The sequence below is a fragment of the Rhinoraja longicauda genome, chromosome 15 (genome assembly GCF_053455715.1).
Source record: "Rhinoraja longicauda isolate Sanriku21f chromosome 15, sRhiLon1.1, whole genome shotgun sequence".
In the NCBI taxonomy this organism is placed as follows: Eukaryota; Metazoa; Chordata; class Chondrichthyes; order Rajiformes; family Arhynchobatidae; genus Rhinoraja; species Rhinoraja longicauda.
In genome coordinates this window covers 16,154,347-16,167,731 of record NC_135967.1, presented here as the reverse complement: position 1 = coordinate 16,167,731, position 13,385 = coordinate 16,154,347, and the positions used below count along the sequence as shown (strand labels likewise).

Genomic DNA, 13,385 nt, shown 5'->3' with positions numbered 1-13,385 from the left:
ATTGGCGTCGCCGCTATCGCCGGCGGCTGCAGACCAGAGTTATCAGTCTGGAGACAGCCGTGCAGTGCGGCTTGCAAACTCCCAGCGGCTCCTGAAACAAACCGACTTGTGGCCAAGTGCCCGCAACGAGACAGCGCAGAGACTGATCCCAAGTGGGGATTGGAAACGGAGCGCCAAATCCCCAGAGCTGAGACACGACCCCGGGCACAACTCACAGCCCTGCTCACCCAGGGTCCACGCACCGACCGGCCGACCGCCGCGAGTCTGTGTCACTCTTGTCCCTCCACACCGGCGACGGGATAAAGTTTACTCCCAACTCCGCCACACTTGAACCCCGTGCCAACCTTCACCGCGGGGGCTACGGCGCCCGGGACTAGAGACGGAGGGAGAAATGGGAAAGGGGGAGAGGGGGGGGGGGGCAGCGCGGTTTCCATCCCTCTCCATCCCGTTCCTCCCCACTCCTCTCCTCTCATCTCCACTCCTCTTCCCACAGCCACCTCCATACGCCATATCCCGCCCCGAAACCCAAGAGGCAGCCCGTCCCTGGGGGCTGTGCAGCCTGTCCCCGGCTCGGACATCCTCTCTGCCCGGTTCGCGGTGCCCAATGCTGGCTTGTGCAAGCGGCGCCAGGTGGGCGAGGGAGCGCTGGATGGGCTCAGCATCCCACATCGCCAGAGCCTCCCCGTCAGGAGACAAAGGACCAGAGGTTTGCTTGCATCCGACCCCGAGACACTTCCCTCCTCTGGACAGCTTCATCCAGGCAGGGGGCGGGCGTCTTTGGCCCCATCTCTTGCTCCTGTCGCTGACAACCCCCGGCCTCTCTGGGCAAAGTGTCCCCCACCCCACCTCCCCTCCCCTCTCCAGGGAGGGGAAAGACCAGCGAGTTTACGTTTGTCCGAAGCCGCCCGGTATATCTCAGTTGCCACCGACACCCGGTCCATCACCCGGCTCCCCTCGCCTCGCCTCCCTGGCCGGGGTCGGGGTCTAGACCCGGCCCGCTTCCCCCAGTCCACACCGGCCACGGTTCCCCTGACGCTGAGCTCGCACAGTCCGGGAAACCCTCGGGACAAGGGTGGCTTTACCTCGCAGGCCAGGCACCGGGCAGGGGGCACACAAACTCACACACACACAGTCACAGACACCCCTTACCTTTGGCGGCATCCTTCTCTTCTTTAGGCTTGGTCACTTTTCCGCTCATAGATCCCAGCTTGGATGCGTGGTTTCTAAGCGAGCGGCGGCGGCGGCGGCGGCGAGGGGACTAACCGGTGCAGAGACAGCGGCGACAGCGGCAGACAGGTCGGTCCGGAGCGCCTGGACCTGCGGGGGGAGCGGAGCAAGACTGTGAATCACCCTGCGTCTCTCCTACACCCCCACCCCCTCCTGCTCACCGCCCCACCCCCCCTCCATCCCTCCTCCGTGACCCGACCCCCCCCCCCCCCCGGCCCGCTCCCTGACCCACTCACTTGATGCATCTCACACCACTGCCCGCGCCATGTTTGCTCTGTTACTCTCCTTCGCTCTCACCTTCGTTCCGCTCTTTGTCTGCCGACAGGGAGTGAGGGAGGAGGAGGAGGGAGTGAGGGAGGAGGAGGAGGGAGCGCGGGAGGAGGAAGTGGAGGGAGGGAGCGCGGGCTCGGGTCCTCACTCCGCACGTCGCGATCTCAGCCTCAGCATCGCACGCACACTGGCTCCCGGCTCAGCGGCCGGCGGAGGCAACCGGGGAGGAGGGAGGGGAGGAGGGAGGGAGGGAGGTAGAGGAGGGAGAGATGGAGGGGGAACAGAGGGACCGGGCGGGTGGAGGAGAGAGGGCACAGGGTGGCAATGTGCATGCAGCCCAGCCGATCAGGGGAAGAGGTTCCTGGAGATGGAGGGTAGGTGGGAGTGTGGGCAGCCTAGGCGGGGAGGGGGTGGGTGGGGAGGGGGAGGGGGAGGGGGTGGGTGGGGAGGGGGAGGGGGTGGGTGGTGGGGGGGCGAGTAGGCTTTGTGAGTCGGAGCCAGCAGCCCCGGTGTGAGAGGGCGAGCGGCCGAAGAGACCCAGCCGATGACGGCGCCTAGTTGTGTATCGCTGGTGGAATATTTACAACGATGGTGACATCTCCGGGCCCGAGTTTGGGGTGTAATTGACAAGGGGTCGAGTGCTCTCTTTCGAAACCCCGTGACGATTATGTTGAACGGTGTGTTGGCGGTGATTGCCCGTGTTAACTGGTTTTTACCCGCGCCCGCAGTGTCAGCCATGTTAACTGTTCAAACAGACATCGCATTTGTTGCTAAGTGTTTGAAACCCTATTTTCTTTCACGCCGTGGCGGGATCTCCGGCGTTATCTCGGCGAGACTGTTGGATTTGGTCCCGACAGCCCTGGTGTAATGATCCCCACTCATCCAGCCTTTCTCGTCCCCAGAGCGTGGAATCCGTCTGAACTCCAGTCTCTCGCCCTGACAAACACATCGCTTGTGGCCAGAAGCATCCCGGGTCAGGAATAGGGTTTAGAGTCCTAGGGTTTAGGGACAGTCATACAGCACGGAAACAGGCCCTTCCGCCCAACTCGTCCATGCAGACCAAAATGCCCCATCTAAGCTAAACCCCCTGCCCCAGTTTGGCGCATATCCCTCTAAGCCCTTCCTATCCATGTACTTGTCCAAATGTATTTTTTTATGTTGTTATTGCACCTGCCTCAATTACCTCCTCTGGCAGCTCATTCCAAACCCACCTCTCGTATGTTTGACTCATAAAGTGATACAGCACGGAGACAGGCCATTCTACCAATCCACCCAACCCTACCTCAATCCCATTTTATTAATTTAACTAAGTCAGAAAGGCCTCTCTTGAACTACAGGTGTGCAGTAGAGAACATATTGACTGGTTACATCGCGGCCTGTTTTGGTTCAGGAGTGAAGAAGCTCGCAAAAAGTGATGAACTACCTCAACTGCCACCCCCGGCAGCTCGTTCCATACATCTATTATCCCCGGTGTGAAAAGGTTGCCCCTCGGGTCCCTTTTAAATCTCCCCCTCACCCTAAACCCATATTCTCTGGATCTCGATTGCCCTACCCCGGATGAAAGTGAGCATTCACCATATCCATTCCTCTCATGATTTTATCCACCTCTATAAAATCACCCCTCAACCTCCTGCGCTCCTGCGGAATAAAATCCTCTCCATCGAGTCCTGGCAGCATCCCTGTAAATCTTCTCTGCGCTCCCCGCCCACACGTCTACCCGCCGTATGCAATGTCAGTTTTATCAACAGCTCGGCCGGGCGGGGTTTCGGGAGGCAGGCTGTGGTTCCTGTAACACAGCGGGGCCAGAGTTACCAACCGCCCGCAGTGCAACCCACCGGACCCGGGGCTCCCACAGTTGGGACGGGCGACGTTGGCGGGTTCCTTTCCCGGTCAACATTAAGAAGCGTCCCGACCAGAAACGTCGTCTGTCCATTCCCTCCACAGATGCTGCCTGACCTGCCGAGCTCCCCCAGAACGTTTAGTTCTACTCTGCACGATATTTGGCAACTTTCACGGGTTTATTATTGTCGCGTGTTCTGAGGCACAGTGAAAAGATTTGTTTTGCATGCAGTCCAAACGGATCAGACAATGCCATACATAAATGCAATCAAGCAAAACTGAAGTACAATAGCAGAGCGAAGGGAAAGATATAACGAGCAGAATACAGTCCTCAGCAATAAAACCAACAATACCAAACATTTTACAAACTACCACTTGCCACGCTTTGTCCCGTTCCCACCTCTCTCTCTCTCTGCCCCTCCCCCCTCCCTCCCCGCTATAACCAGTCTGAAGAAGGGCCCCGACCTAAAAAATCGTCTGTCCGTTCCCTCCAGAGATGCTGAAACAAAGAACTGCAGATGCTGGTTTACAAAAGAAGACACAACGTGCTGGAGGAACGCAGCGTGTCAGGCATCATCTCTGGAGAATGCGGATAGGCGACGTTTCAGTTTGAAGAAGGGTCCCGACCGGAAATGTCACCTATCCTTGTTCTCCAGGGAAGCAGCCTGGTCCGCTGAGTTCCTCCAGCACTTTGTATTTTCTCTGTCCGTAGACTGACTACGCGCCTTGGCCGTGACAAGAAACAAGCCTCCATCACGCGAGGGTGCTGCTTACCGACAAAGACCTTTACAGAAACAAGTCCATTAGTTTGTTTCAGGGCTGCACAGAATGTGTCCCCGAGATTCAGAGCTTCGCTGGGAGAGAGCGCAGATAACTCGCCTTTCCCGTCTCTCGCTCACCTGACCTTTAAGCCACCGAATCACAAGGCAGCCGAATATTATTAAACATGTCCCTTTAAAGGGAAGTGAATGTAAATTAAGCGTCAGAAGCAAACCTAGGCATTATATCCGGTGTCAACAATACTCCGGGTAGTTACTCCTCCTCCGTATAAGGGCGCTGTTAACTCCTGTACTAGAGTTAATCACCGGGTCAGGCTGCGGCTCCCAACCTGTCCACTCCCTCCACAGATGCTACCTGACCCGCTGAGTGCCTCCAGCACTTTGTGTTTAGCTCCGGATTCCAACATCTTGTGTTCACATTCAACTCCCGCGCACCGGTTGCACTTAAACGCGTTTCCTTCGCTAGGAGCTACTTCGCCAGACTCTCAGAAACCGGTTCAGGCAGAACTCTATATCGGGAAACTGCAGGAATGTAATCCGCAGTGACACCGGCCTCTGGCAGTCCGGGCTCGTCACGGGTTCGCTGTTTGTATGGACAGGTATATCGATCGGAAAGGTTTAGATGGATATGGGCCAAGCTCGGGCAGGTGGGACCAGCTTAGATGGTGCATCTTGGTCGGCACGGACGAGTTGGGCCGAAAGGCCAGTTTCCTCGCTGGATGACTATTAGGGGGAGACCGGGGGGGGGGGGGGGGGGGGTGATTCTTGCAACTTGTATGAGTGAAACACGCCGCGTTCCTCGCCCGGAAATCCACTCCAGCTTTGGAACTTTGCAAGTCATTTCTAAACACGCTGAACAGTCTGAAGAAGATAGACACACAGTGCTGGTGTAACTCAGCGGGTAAGGCAGCATCTGTGGAGAAAAAGGATGGGTGACTTTCGGGTCGGGACCCTTCTTCAGACGGAAAGTAGAGGTGGAGGGGGCGGGGAGGGGAGTGGGGGTGGGGTGGGGTGGGGGTTGGTGGGACTGGAGGTAGGAAAAGCCCAGAACAAATCAGGGCCAGCAACAGATGACCAAGGGAGGATGGAGCCCACAATGGCCCATTGTTGGCTGTGGAAGAGATGATAACGAGGGGATACAGGGATGCAAACAGTGGAACTAGTTGGACGACTAGAGTGGGGGAGGGGAAGACAGGGAATGCAGAGGTACTTGAAATTAGAGTAATCACTTCACATCGCTGTGTTGTAAGCTGCCCAAGCGAAATATGAGGTGCTGCAAAAGGTGTCGACCCGAAACGTCGCCTATCCATGCTCTCCAGAGACGCTGCCCATCCTGCACTTGTCCTTGTCCCTCTAAGCATTAATATAAGCAGCTAAATGTCACCTGTCTAAGCGACAATTCGGTTTAATGAAAATCTCCCGTGTTCTCGGGATTGAAACAGTTCCACTCACTCATATCATATCATATATATACAGCCGGAAACAGGCCTGATCCCCGTACATTAACACTATCCTACACCCACTAGGGACAATTTTTACATTTACCCAGCCAATTAACCTACATACCTGTACGTCTTTGGAGTGTGGGAGGAAACCGAAGATCTCGGAGAAAACCCACGCAGGTCACGGGGAGAACGTACAAACACATTACAGTGCAGCACCCGTAGTCAGGATCGAACCTGAGTCTCCGGCGCTGCATTCGCTGTAAGGCAGCAACTCTACCGCTGCGCCACCGTGCACTCAATAGACAATAGGTGCAGGAGTAGGCCATTCGGCCCTTCGAGCCAGCACCGCCATTCAATGTGATCATTCTCAATCAGTACCCCGTTCCTGCCTTCTCCCCATACCCCCTGACTCCGCTATCCTTAAGAACTCTATCTAGCTCTCTCTTGAATGCATTCAGAGAATTGGCCTCCACTGCCCTCTGAGGCAGAGAATTCCACAGATTCACAACTCTCTGACTGAAAAAGTGTTTCCTCATCTCAGTTCTAAATGGCCTACCCCTTATTCTTAAACTGTGGCCCCTTGTTCTGGACTCCCCCAACATTGGGAACATGTTTCCTGCCTCTAACGTGTCCAACCCCTTAATAATCTTATACGTTTCGATAAGATCCCCTCTCATCCTTCTAAATCCCAGTGTATTCAAGCCTAGTCGCCGAATTCAAACGCTTCCGTTCTGTTACAGATTTTAAACCGCTTTGGATATTCAGCAGGCCAGGCAGCGCCACTGCAGGGAGATGGGTTCAAGGTTCCGGGTCAATCATATTCGCCAGAAGCCGGTGATTTATCGATTGGTGTGAAACGGTCACAGTTTCTCTCTCCCGCCCGATGAGTGTTCCCAGTGTTTCACCTCTCTGTTTCCGACCTCCAGTATCTGCAGGCGCTCTTGTTGTTGGGTTTCCTGGCCTTAGTTAGTAGCGGAGGCAGCATGTTTGTGCGTTTGTTCAGCACGTGTATGTGTATGTATGAGCGCGCGTTATCAATGTCTGAATATATGTCGGTCTATCCGCGTTGGTCTCAAGTCTCCGAGTGTCCGTGTCTATGTTTGGGGATTTATGTGTTTTGTGGGAGCGTGAATGTATGTGCATGCTTGTGTGAGAGTGTGAGTTGGTGATTAGTATGTGTGAGTGTTTGTGTTAGGGCGAATGTGTGGCGGGATATGCCCATGAGACTGTGCGTGTGTGAGAGAATGTGTGTGAGAGAAAGTGTGTGTGTGTGTGTGTGTGTGAGTGTGTAAAATAGCTTTGTGGCTTTAATTTTCTTCATTCGATTGCCACATTTTATGATAAAATAGTATCCTATTTTAGGAGTCAGGGGGTATGGGGAGAAGGCAGGGACGGGGTACTGATTGAGAATAATCAGCCATGATCACATTGAATGGCAGTGCTGGCTCGAAGGGCCGAATGGCCTCCCCCTGCATCTATTGTCTATTGTCTTCAATCAACCCATCGGATTAGCGGCGTAATCTTTTGTTCTCACTGATATATATTTGCTTAGCATCCCGTTCTCCGCCCTCTGCCAATCCGGTGACTTGGTTTTGCTCCTGGTTTGATGGAACCAGTTTCTCAGAAGATGTATACGCTGATCAAAGCTCCCAGCCCCGGCGAGCTGGCCGAAGGGCCTGTTTCCATGCTGTATAACTCTGTAACCCACTGTGGTTACCGCTGCCCATACAAGCAACCCCCCCCCCCCCCCTGCAATTTATAAACTAGAGACGTCCGATCTCGCTGCACCAAGCTCCCGTGAAACTTGATTTCGGAGTTCATCTTGCACAGGGCTTTGAGTTCCCCCTGTTGTGCAGCGGCCAGGATTAGTGAAGTCCTTGGGTTGACAGTACGGTGGAGTACAGACCGCCGGGTGGCAGTCCCCATGGCGTCAATTGAATGGATCAAACGACAGAGAGTGCTGGAGTAACTCAGTGGCTCGGGCAGCTTCTCTGGAGAACATGGTTGAGTGACGTTTCGGGCCGGGACTGTTCTTCAGACTGATTCACATTGGGGAGGGGCAGGATAGAGCCTGGCAAGTGACAGATACAGGCATTTAGTTTTAGTTTTAGTTTGGAGATACGGTGGAAACAGGCTGTTCGGCCCACCTAGGCTGCGCCGACCAGTGATCACCTGTGTGCTACTTCTATCCTACACACTGGGGACAATTTACAGAAGAAGCCAATTAACCTCCCAACCCGCAGTGTTTGGAATGTGGGGGAAACTGGAGCATCGGGAGAAAACCCACGCGATCACAGGGAGAACGTCTAAACTCCATACAGATAGCACCCGTAGTCAGCATCGAAGCTGGGTCTCTGGCGCTGTAAGGCAGCAACCCTACCGCTGCACCACCATCACAAATTTAACCATCATTGGTTTACAAGGTTACCCAACAGAATATTGTTTGCCACTGTCCCGGACAGCAGAGTGGAGACTGATTGATACAACATGGAAACAGGCGCTTCAGCCCACCGAGCCAAGACCGACCATTGATCACCCATCACTCCAATTCTACACTATCCGACTTTCTTGACCACTTCCAATACACGTTCGGTTAGTCACAGGTTGGGTTAGTCACTGAGTATGATCAGCCGTGATCACATTGAATGGCGGTGCTGGCTCGAAGGGCCGAATGGCCTCCTCCTGCATCTATTGTCTTGTCTATTGAGTATATGTCGATCTAGCTTTGTGGATTAATTGGCTTTGGAAATATTGTATAGTGCACGGGATGACTGTGGTCGGCGTGGACTTGGTGGGCCGAAGGGCCTGTTTCGGCGCTGTATCTCTAAAGTCTAAAGTGTAAAACAGCCTAACTAGCTCAAGAAAATATTCTATTTTAATTACAAATCACAGCTTGCCTTAAGTTAAACAAGGGAGACAGGTCCGGGCGAGCTTTTTGCAGCAGCGTGGATCCGATTGCTCCATCACCAAAAGCAAAATCACTTTTCCAAACCCCGTGTACAGGACAGGCCAAGCAGAATTGGCGCCAACCCGTCCCATCCCCTGGACCTGCGCCAGTAGTTTACCGATATTCCTCACCGTACTTGCTTTTCAATATTTAGTCAGTTGGCCAACGGGGATTTAGCCATGTGGAAGCAGTGGTCCAGAAAGCACAACACCTCTATTCCTTTAGGAGGCTCAGGACGTTCGCGTGGACGTTCGCATGTCCCCCAACAACTCTCACCGACTTCTACAGATGCGGGGTAGAAAGCATTTTATCAGGATGCATTACATCATGGCTCAGCTCGTCCAAGACTGCACGAAATTGCAGAGAATTTTGTCGCAGCCCAAGTCCATTGATTCCTTATACACCACGCTGCATCGGCAAGGCCGCAGCAGAATCAAGGACAACTCTCACCCGGCCACTCCCTCTTCTCCCCTCTGGCAAGTGGTACAGAAGTGTGAAAACCCACACCTCCAGATTCAGTGACAGTTTGTTCCAATCAGCCAATTGGATCATCCCATCAACAAGAGACCGGCCCTGAGCCACTATCGACCTCGTTGAAGACCCTCCGACCATGTTTAATCGGACTTTACTGGAACATATCTTTCGCTTAACGTTATTCCCTTTATACTGTATCTGTGCACTGTGGACGACTCGGCTGTAGCGTTCCCGCTGTCTGCATGGCATACAACAAAACGTTTTTCACTTTCACCTCGGTCACGTGAGAATAAACTAAACTAACAAAACTCTGCGAAGGTATTTATTCAGTCTGAAGAAGGGTCTCGACCCGAAACGTCACCCATTCCTTCTCTCCCGAGATGCTGCCTGACCTGCTGAGTTACTCCAGCATTTTGTGAATAAATACCTTCGATTTGTACCAGCATCTGCAGTTATTTTCTTATATAACAAAACTCTGCAGTTTAATTGCAAACCTTAATACTTCTCAAAGTTAAAGTTACCTTTGGCCGCTGCACTCGGCTGCTGGGGTGGGGTGGGATGATTAGCGGACGAGGAAACCCCGGCCCTTACATTTCAGCGCATTTTCAGTGACTTTACGCGCAGACTTAGTTGCGACCGGCAGCTAAACCCGCCGCAGGGTGAGCCAGAGGGCTTTGCAATCGTCCTTAAATTGGGAGTCAGGGAGCCTTGATGAGTTTCTCGTGTTGGATACCTGACCAGGGCCGTGCGCTGACATTCTCAGCAAATATAAAAGTGCTGGAGGATCTCGGCGGGCCAACTGTGGAGGGAATGGACAGGCCATGTTTCGGGTTGCGACCCCTGTTCACATAATATAAACTCTCAAACCAAACACAAACTAAAGGCAGCAACATTCAGGTGAGTTTGACGATAGGCGCACATTTGACTTAATGTCTTTGGACACTCAATTCATCGACTGTCGACACCTTGCACATGATTTCAGTTTTCAAATGCAGTCTTCACACAGCAGCTACGTACCTCAGAAACAATCCGCCGCCTTAGATTCAATGTGATAATTTCTTATAAAAGTTTTCAACTCGGTAATTCCAAACCCGGACGGAGTAAGGTGAACAAAATCCCTCTGCCAAAGGAATTTACCGTCCCATAATCCGGCAGCGGCTTCAGGTGTGCGGGGTTTACACTTTGCGGCAGTCTCCAGGCTGCGGGCTTCACATGTTTACCCGTAATCCACACGGGAGCCCGCAAACCCGGCGGGTCACCGGAGGAGCGGGCAGCCTGCTATTTTTAAGGACACCGGATCCGCGTCTTGGCTCGCACTGCTCCAACTTGTATTCAGAGACGGAGAGCAGCTGACAAGATCACTTTACAGAGAGGTTGTGTGGGGAGGGAGCGGCGCGGAAAACATCGGCCACCCACCAAAAAGATGCACTCTTCAAAAATGCGAAGCAGCTTGCGAGTCGACGGCACGTACATCGAATTTTCCCGTGTTAGGTAACGTAGAACAAAGAACAGTACCAGTACAGGAACAGGCCTTTCAGCCCGCAATGTCTGGACCGAACACGATGTCACACCCCCTCCCTCCTTTTCCCCCTCTCCCCTGCACCCCACGCTGGTGCGCTCCCATTGTTCCCCACCATTCCGCCCCCTTTCCCCCTCCCTTGCATCTATGTCCCTCTCTCTGCCTTTACACTTCACTCCTCCTTTCTCCTTGTCTGACACCCTTTTATCTCCTTTTCATCTCGTGCTGTTGTCCACCCATCTGCTCCCCCCCCTCCCCCTACCACCAGTATCCACCTATGGTTTGCCGGCTTTGTACCGCCCCACCCCTCTTCCCATTCAGTCTGAAGAGGATTCCCACCCACAATGTCACCTATCCATGTTCTCCTGGGATGCTGCCTGACCCGCTGAGTTTCTCCAACATTTGTGTTTCGTTTTGTAAACCAGTATCTGCAGTTCCTTGTGGCTTCAAGGTACTTTGTGGACGTCCTTTATCCCACCTCTTCTCCTCCCCCAAAAACATAAGCAGTCCACATATTAGTGAAACCTCCATCAACTGTTTAAGTTGTTAAATGGACGATCACGGCAGGGTCCATTTGTGTTTATTAGCTGTTTTAGCATATATTATTTTGTATCCTGCTGTGTTATTTTTGGACACTTGGGGGTTAGACAATAGACAATAGGTGCAGGAGGAGGCCCTTCGGCCCTTCGAGCCAGCACCGCCATTCAATGTGATCATGGCTGATCATTCTCAATCAGTACCCCGTTCCTGCCTTCTCCCCATACCCCCTGACTCCGCTATCCTTAAGAGCTCTATCTAGCTCTCTCTTGAATACATTCAGAGAATTGGCTTCCACTGCCTTCTGAGGCAGAGAATTCCACAGATTCACAACTCTCCGACTGAAAAAGTGTTTCCTCATCTCAGTTCTAAATGGCATACCCCTTATTCTTAAACTGTGGCCCTTTGTTCTGGACTCCCCCAACATTGGGAACATGTTTCCTGCCTCTAACGTGTCCAACCCCTTAATAATCTTATAAGTTTCGATAAGATCTCCTCTCATCCTTCTAAATTCCAGTGGATGCCAAGCCTAGTCGCCCCATATATGGAACAAACTCCCAGAAACCTGCAACTCTCAGTTCTTTTAAATCGAGGCTGAAGACTTTTCTGTTTGATGCTGCCTTTTATTAAATCAAATAATTATTAATTTCTTACACTGCACTGTAACTTATTCTTGTATTTTATACCTGTCTTATTCTATTTTAGCTTGTTTTTATTTTCTATTCTCTTTAATGGCTGCTTTTAATTGCTTTTAATTGGTCTTTAATGTTTTATGTAAAGTACTTTGAATTGCCTTGTTGGTGAAATGTGCTCTATAAATAAACTTGCCTTGCCTTGCTTTAATACCAGATATTAAACTGATTGTGTATGATGAAACAGTTGAGAGCTTTGATCGGGATACTAATATTAATCCACAACCACCATATGAAGTGCTGGAGGAGAATAGATTGCTGTTGAATTCAGTTGAAGTAGCACCAGAAAATCGTGAATCTTCGGATCAAGAAATGATAGAACTGGAAACTTCAGGAGATCCTGCACCAGAAAACCCAGCACACCCTGAAGACGTTTCAACCAAAGTAATTGCTGAAAAAACTAGTTCCACAGAGAACTCTACAGTTTTTGTTGATGGTGGAAAACTAAATGAATCCATCACCGGAAAAACGGAAGATGACCATCCAGAAATCTCTGTTACAAATGGAACTACTCTGGATGGTGAACTGAGAAACCAGAGCACAGTGGAAGATGGACATTATTGCCTAGAACTACCTTTCAAGCAAGAAAACACCAGAGTGGCACCATTAAAACAGATGACGATTCCCAGAATAGAGCTTACAGCTGCAGTCCTGGCTGTCAGAGTTGACACAATGCTGCAAAAGAAAAATTACAGCTTCAACTGGACAAATCCATCTTCTGGACCGATAGCACAACGGTGCTTAAGTACATCAACAACGAAACCAAACGCTTTCAAACATTTGTAGCAAACAGAATCTTTTTTTGTAAGGGATACTACTGATGCATCACAATTGAGATATGTTAGCACAAAGGAAAATCCTGCAGATGAAGCATCAAAAGGATGAACAGCAGACCGCTTCTTAAGCTGGAAGAGAATAAGACTGAAGTAGATCCTGGCTAATGGGCAGAATGTTGGAGATCATACCAGATGCACAAGGTCTTGTGCGCACAGTTCAACTTCAGACTAAGAGCAACATCTTGGAAAGACCAATAATGAAGACATGTCTGCTCCTAGAAGCTGATACCTAAGTACAGTAAAGACTGGTGGCCTTAAAGATTGAAGAATCACTAAAGTAGATTAGATGCCAACATATATACTTTATTTTGATTATATATGAAGTTTTTACGGCTCCTTTTAATGTTTATTAGTAATTGTTTCATTCGATACGTAGAACAATTAGGTGCCAGTGTGTAGGAGCCATTTGTGTTTATTAGCTGCCTTAGCATATATTATTATTTTGTATCTTGCTGTTTTATTTTTGGACACTTGGGGGTTGTCGTGAGATGAATACATATATGGGCATAATGGGCATATATGGACTGAGAGGAGCGAGAATTAGGAGTATATTTGGGAATGCTGAGATAGGAGGGGTCAGACATGGAGAAGCGATGGCAAGATACAGTTCTTAACAGACTTATGACGGGAGAAATACTAATCTGTTTGTATCACTACTTCAATAAACGACAAATTAAACTAAAACATTGTGAAGATCTCTGTTGTTGTTTGCGTCAAGACTGTTGTTGTTTGATGGGCTGAATGGCCTAATTCTACTCCTATCACTTACGACCTTATGACCTAATGCATAAAAACAATCTACAGACACAAAGAAATCCAA

At 51.0% G+C, this 13,385-nt stretch overlaps 2 protein-coding genes across 8 annotated transcripts in view; one reads left to right on the top strand and one right to left on the bottom strand.

The window, feature by feature from the left end:
* The window catches only part of fgf13a (fibroblast growth factor 13a), a 288,256-nt gene extending 284,031 nt beyond the window's left edge, over positions 1–4,225 (bottom strand). For 2 of the 6 annotated variants that reach the window (XM_078412227.1, XM_078412233.1), the window contains exons 1-2: positions 1,525–1,761; positions 1,150–1,317 (exon numbers count right to left, since the gene is read on the bottom strand). In XM_078412227.1, coding sequence (XP_078268353.1) covers positions 1,150–1,198 — 49 coding nt within the window. In that variant the 5' untranslated portion in view covers positions 1,199–1,317; positions 1,525–1,761. Of the gene's footprint in view, positions 1–889; positions 966–1,149; positions 1,318–1,463; positions 1,762–3,072; positions 3,117–4,110 lie in introns of those variants that run through there. The other 4 variants (XM_078412229.1, XM_078412230.1, XM_078412228.1 and 1 more) reach the window with 4 other exon arrangements.
* On the top strand, positions 1,854–13,161 carry LOC144600543 (uncharacterized). Of its 2 annotated transcripts, none has more exons than XM_078412234.1 (2): positions 1,854–1,871; positions 11,887–13,161. In XM_078412234.1, exons 1-2 carry the CDS (start codon positions 1,865–1,867, stop codon positions 12,513–12,515), a joined length of 636 nt encoding a protein of 211 aa, XP_078268360.1. In that variant the 5' UTR covers positions 1,854–1,864; the 3' UTR covers positions 12,516–13,161. The 2 variants fall into 2 exon arrangements, 1 of the variants encoding a protein (XP_078268360.1); XR_013548151.1 differs by lacking the exon at positions 1,854–1,871 and adding an exon at positions 4,941–5,016.
* The last annotated feature ends 224 nt before the right edge of the window (positions 13,162–13,385 follow it).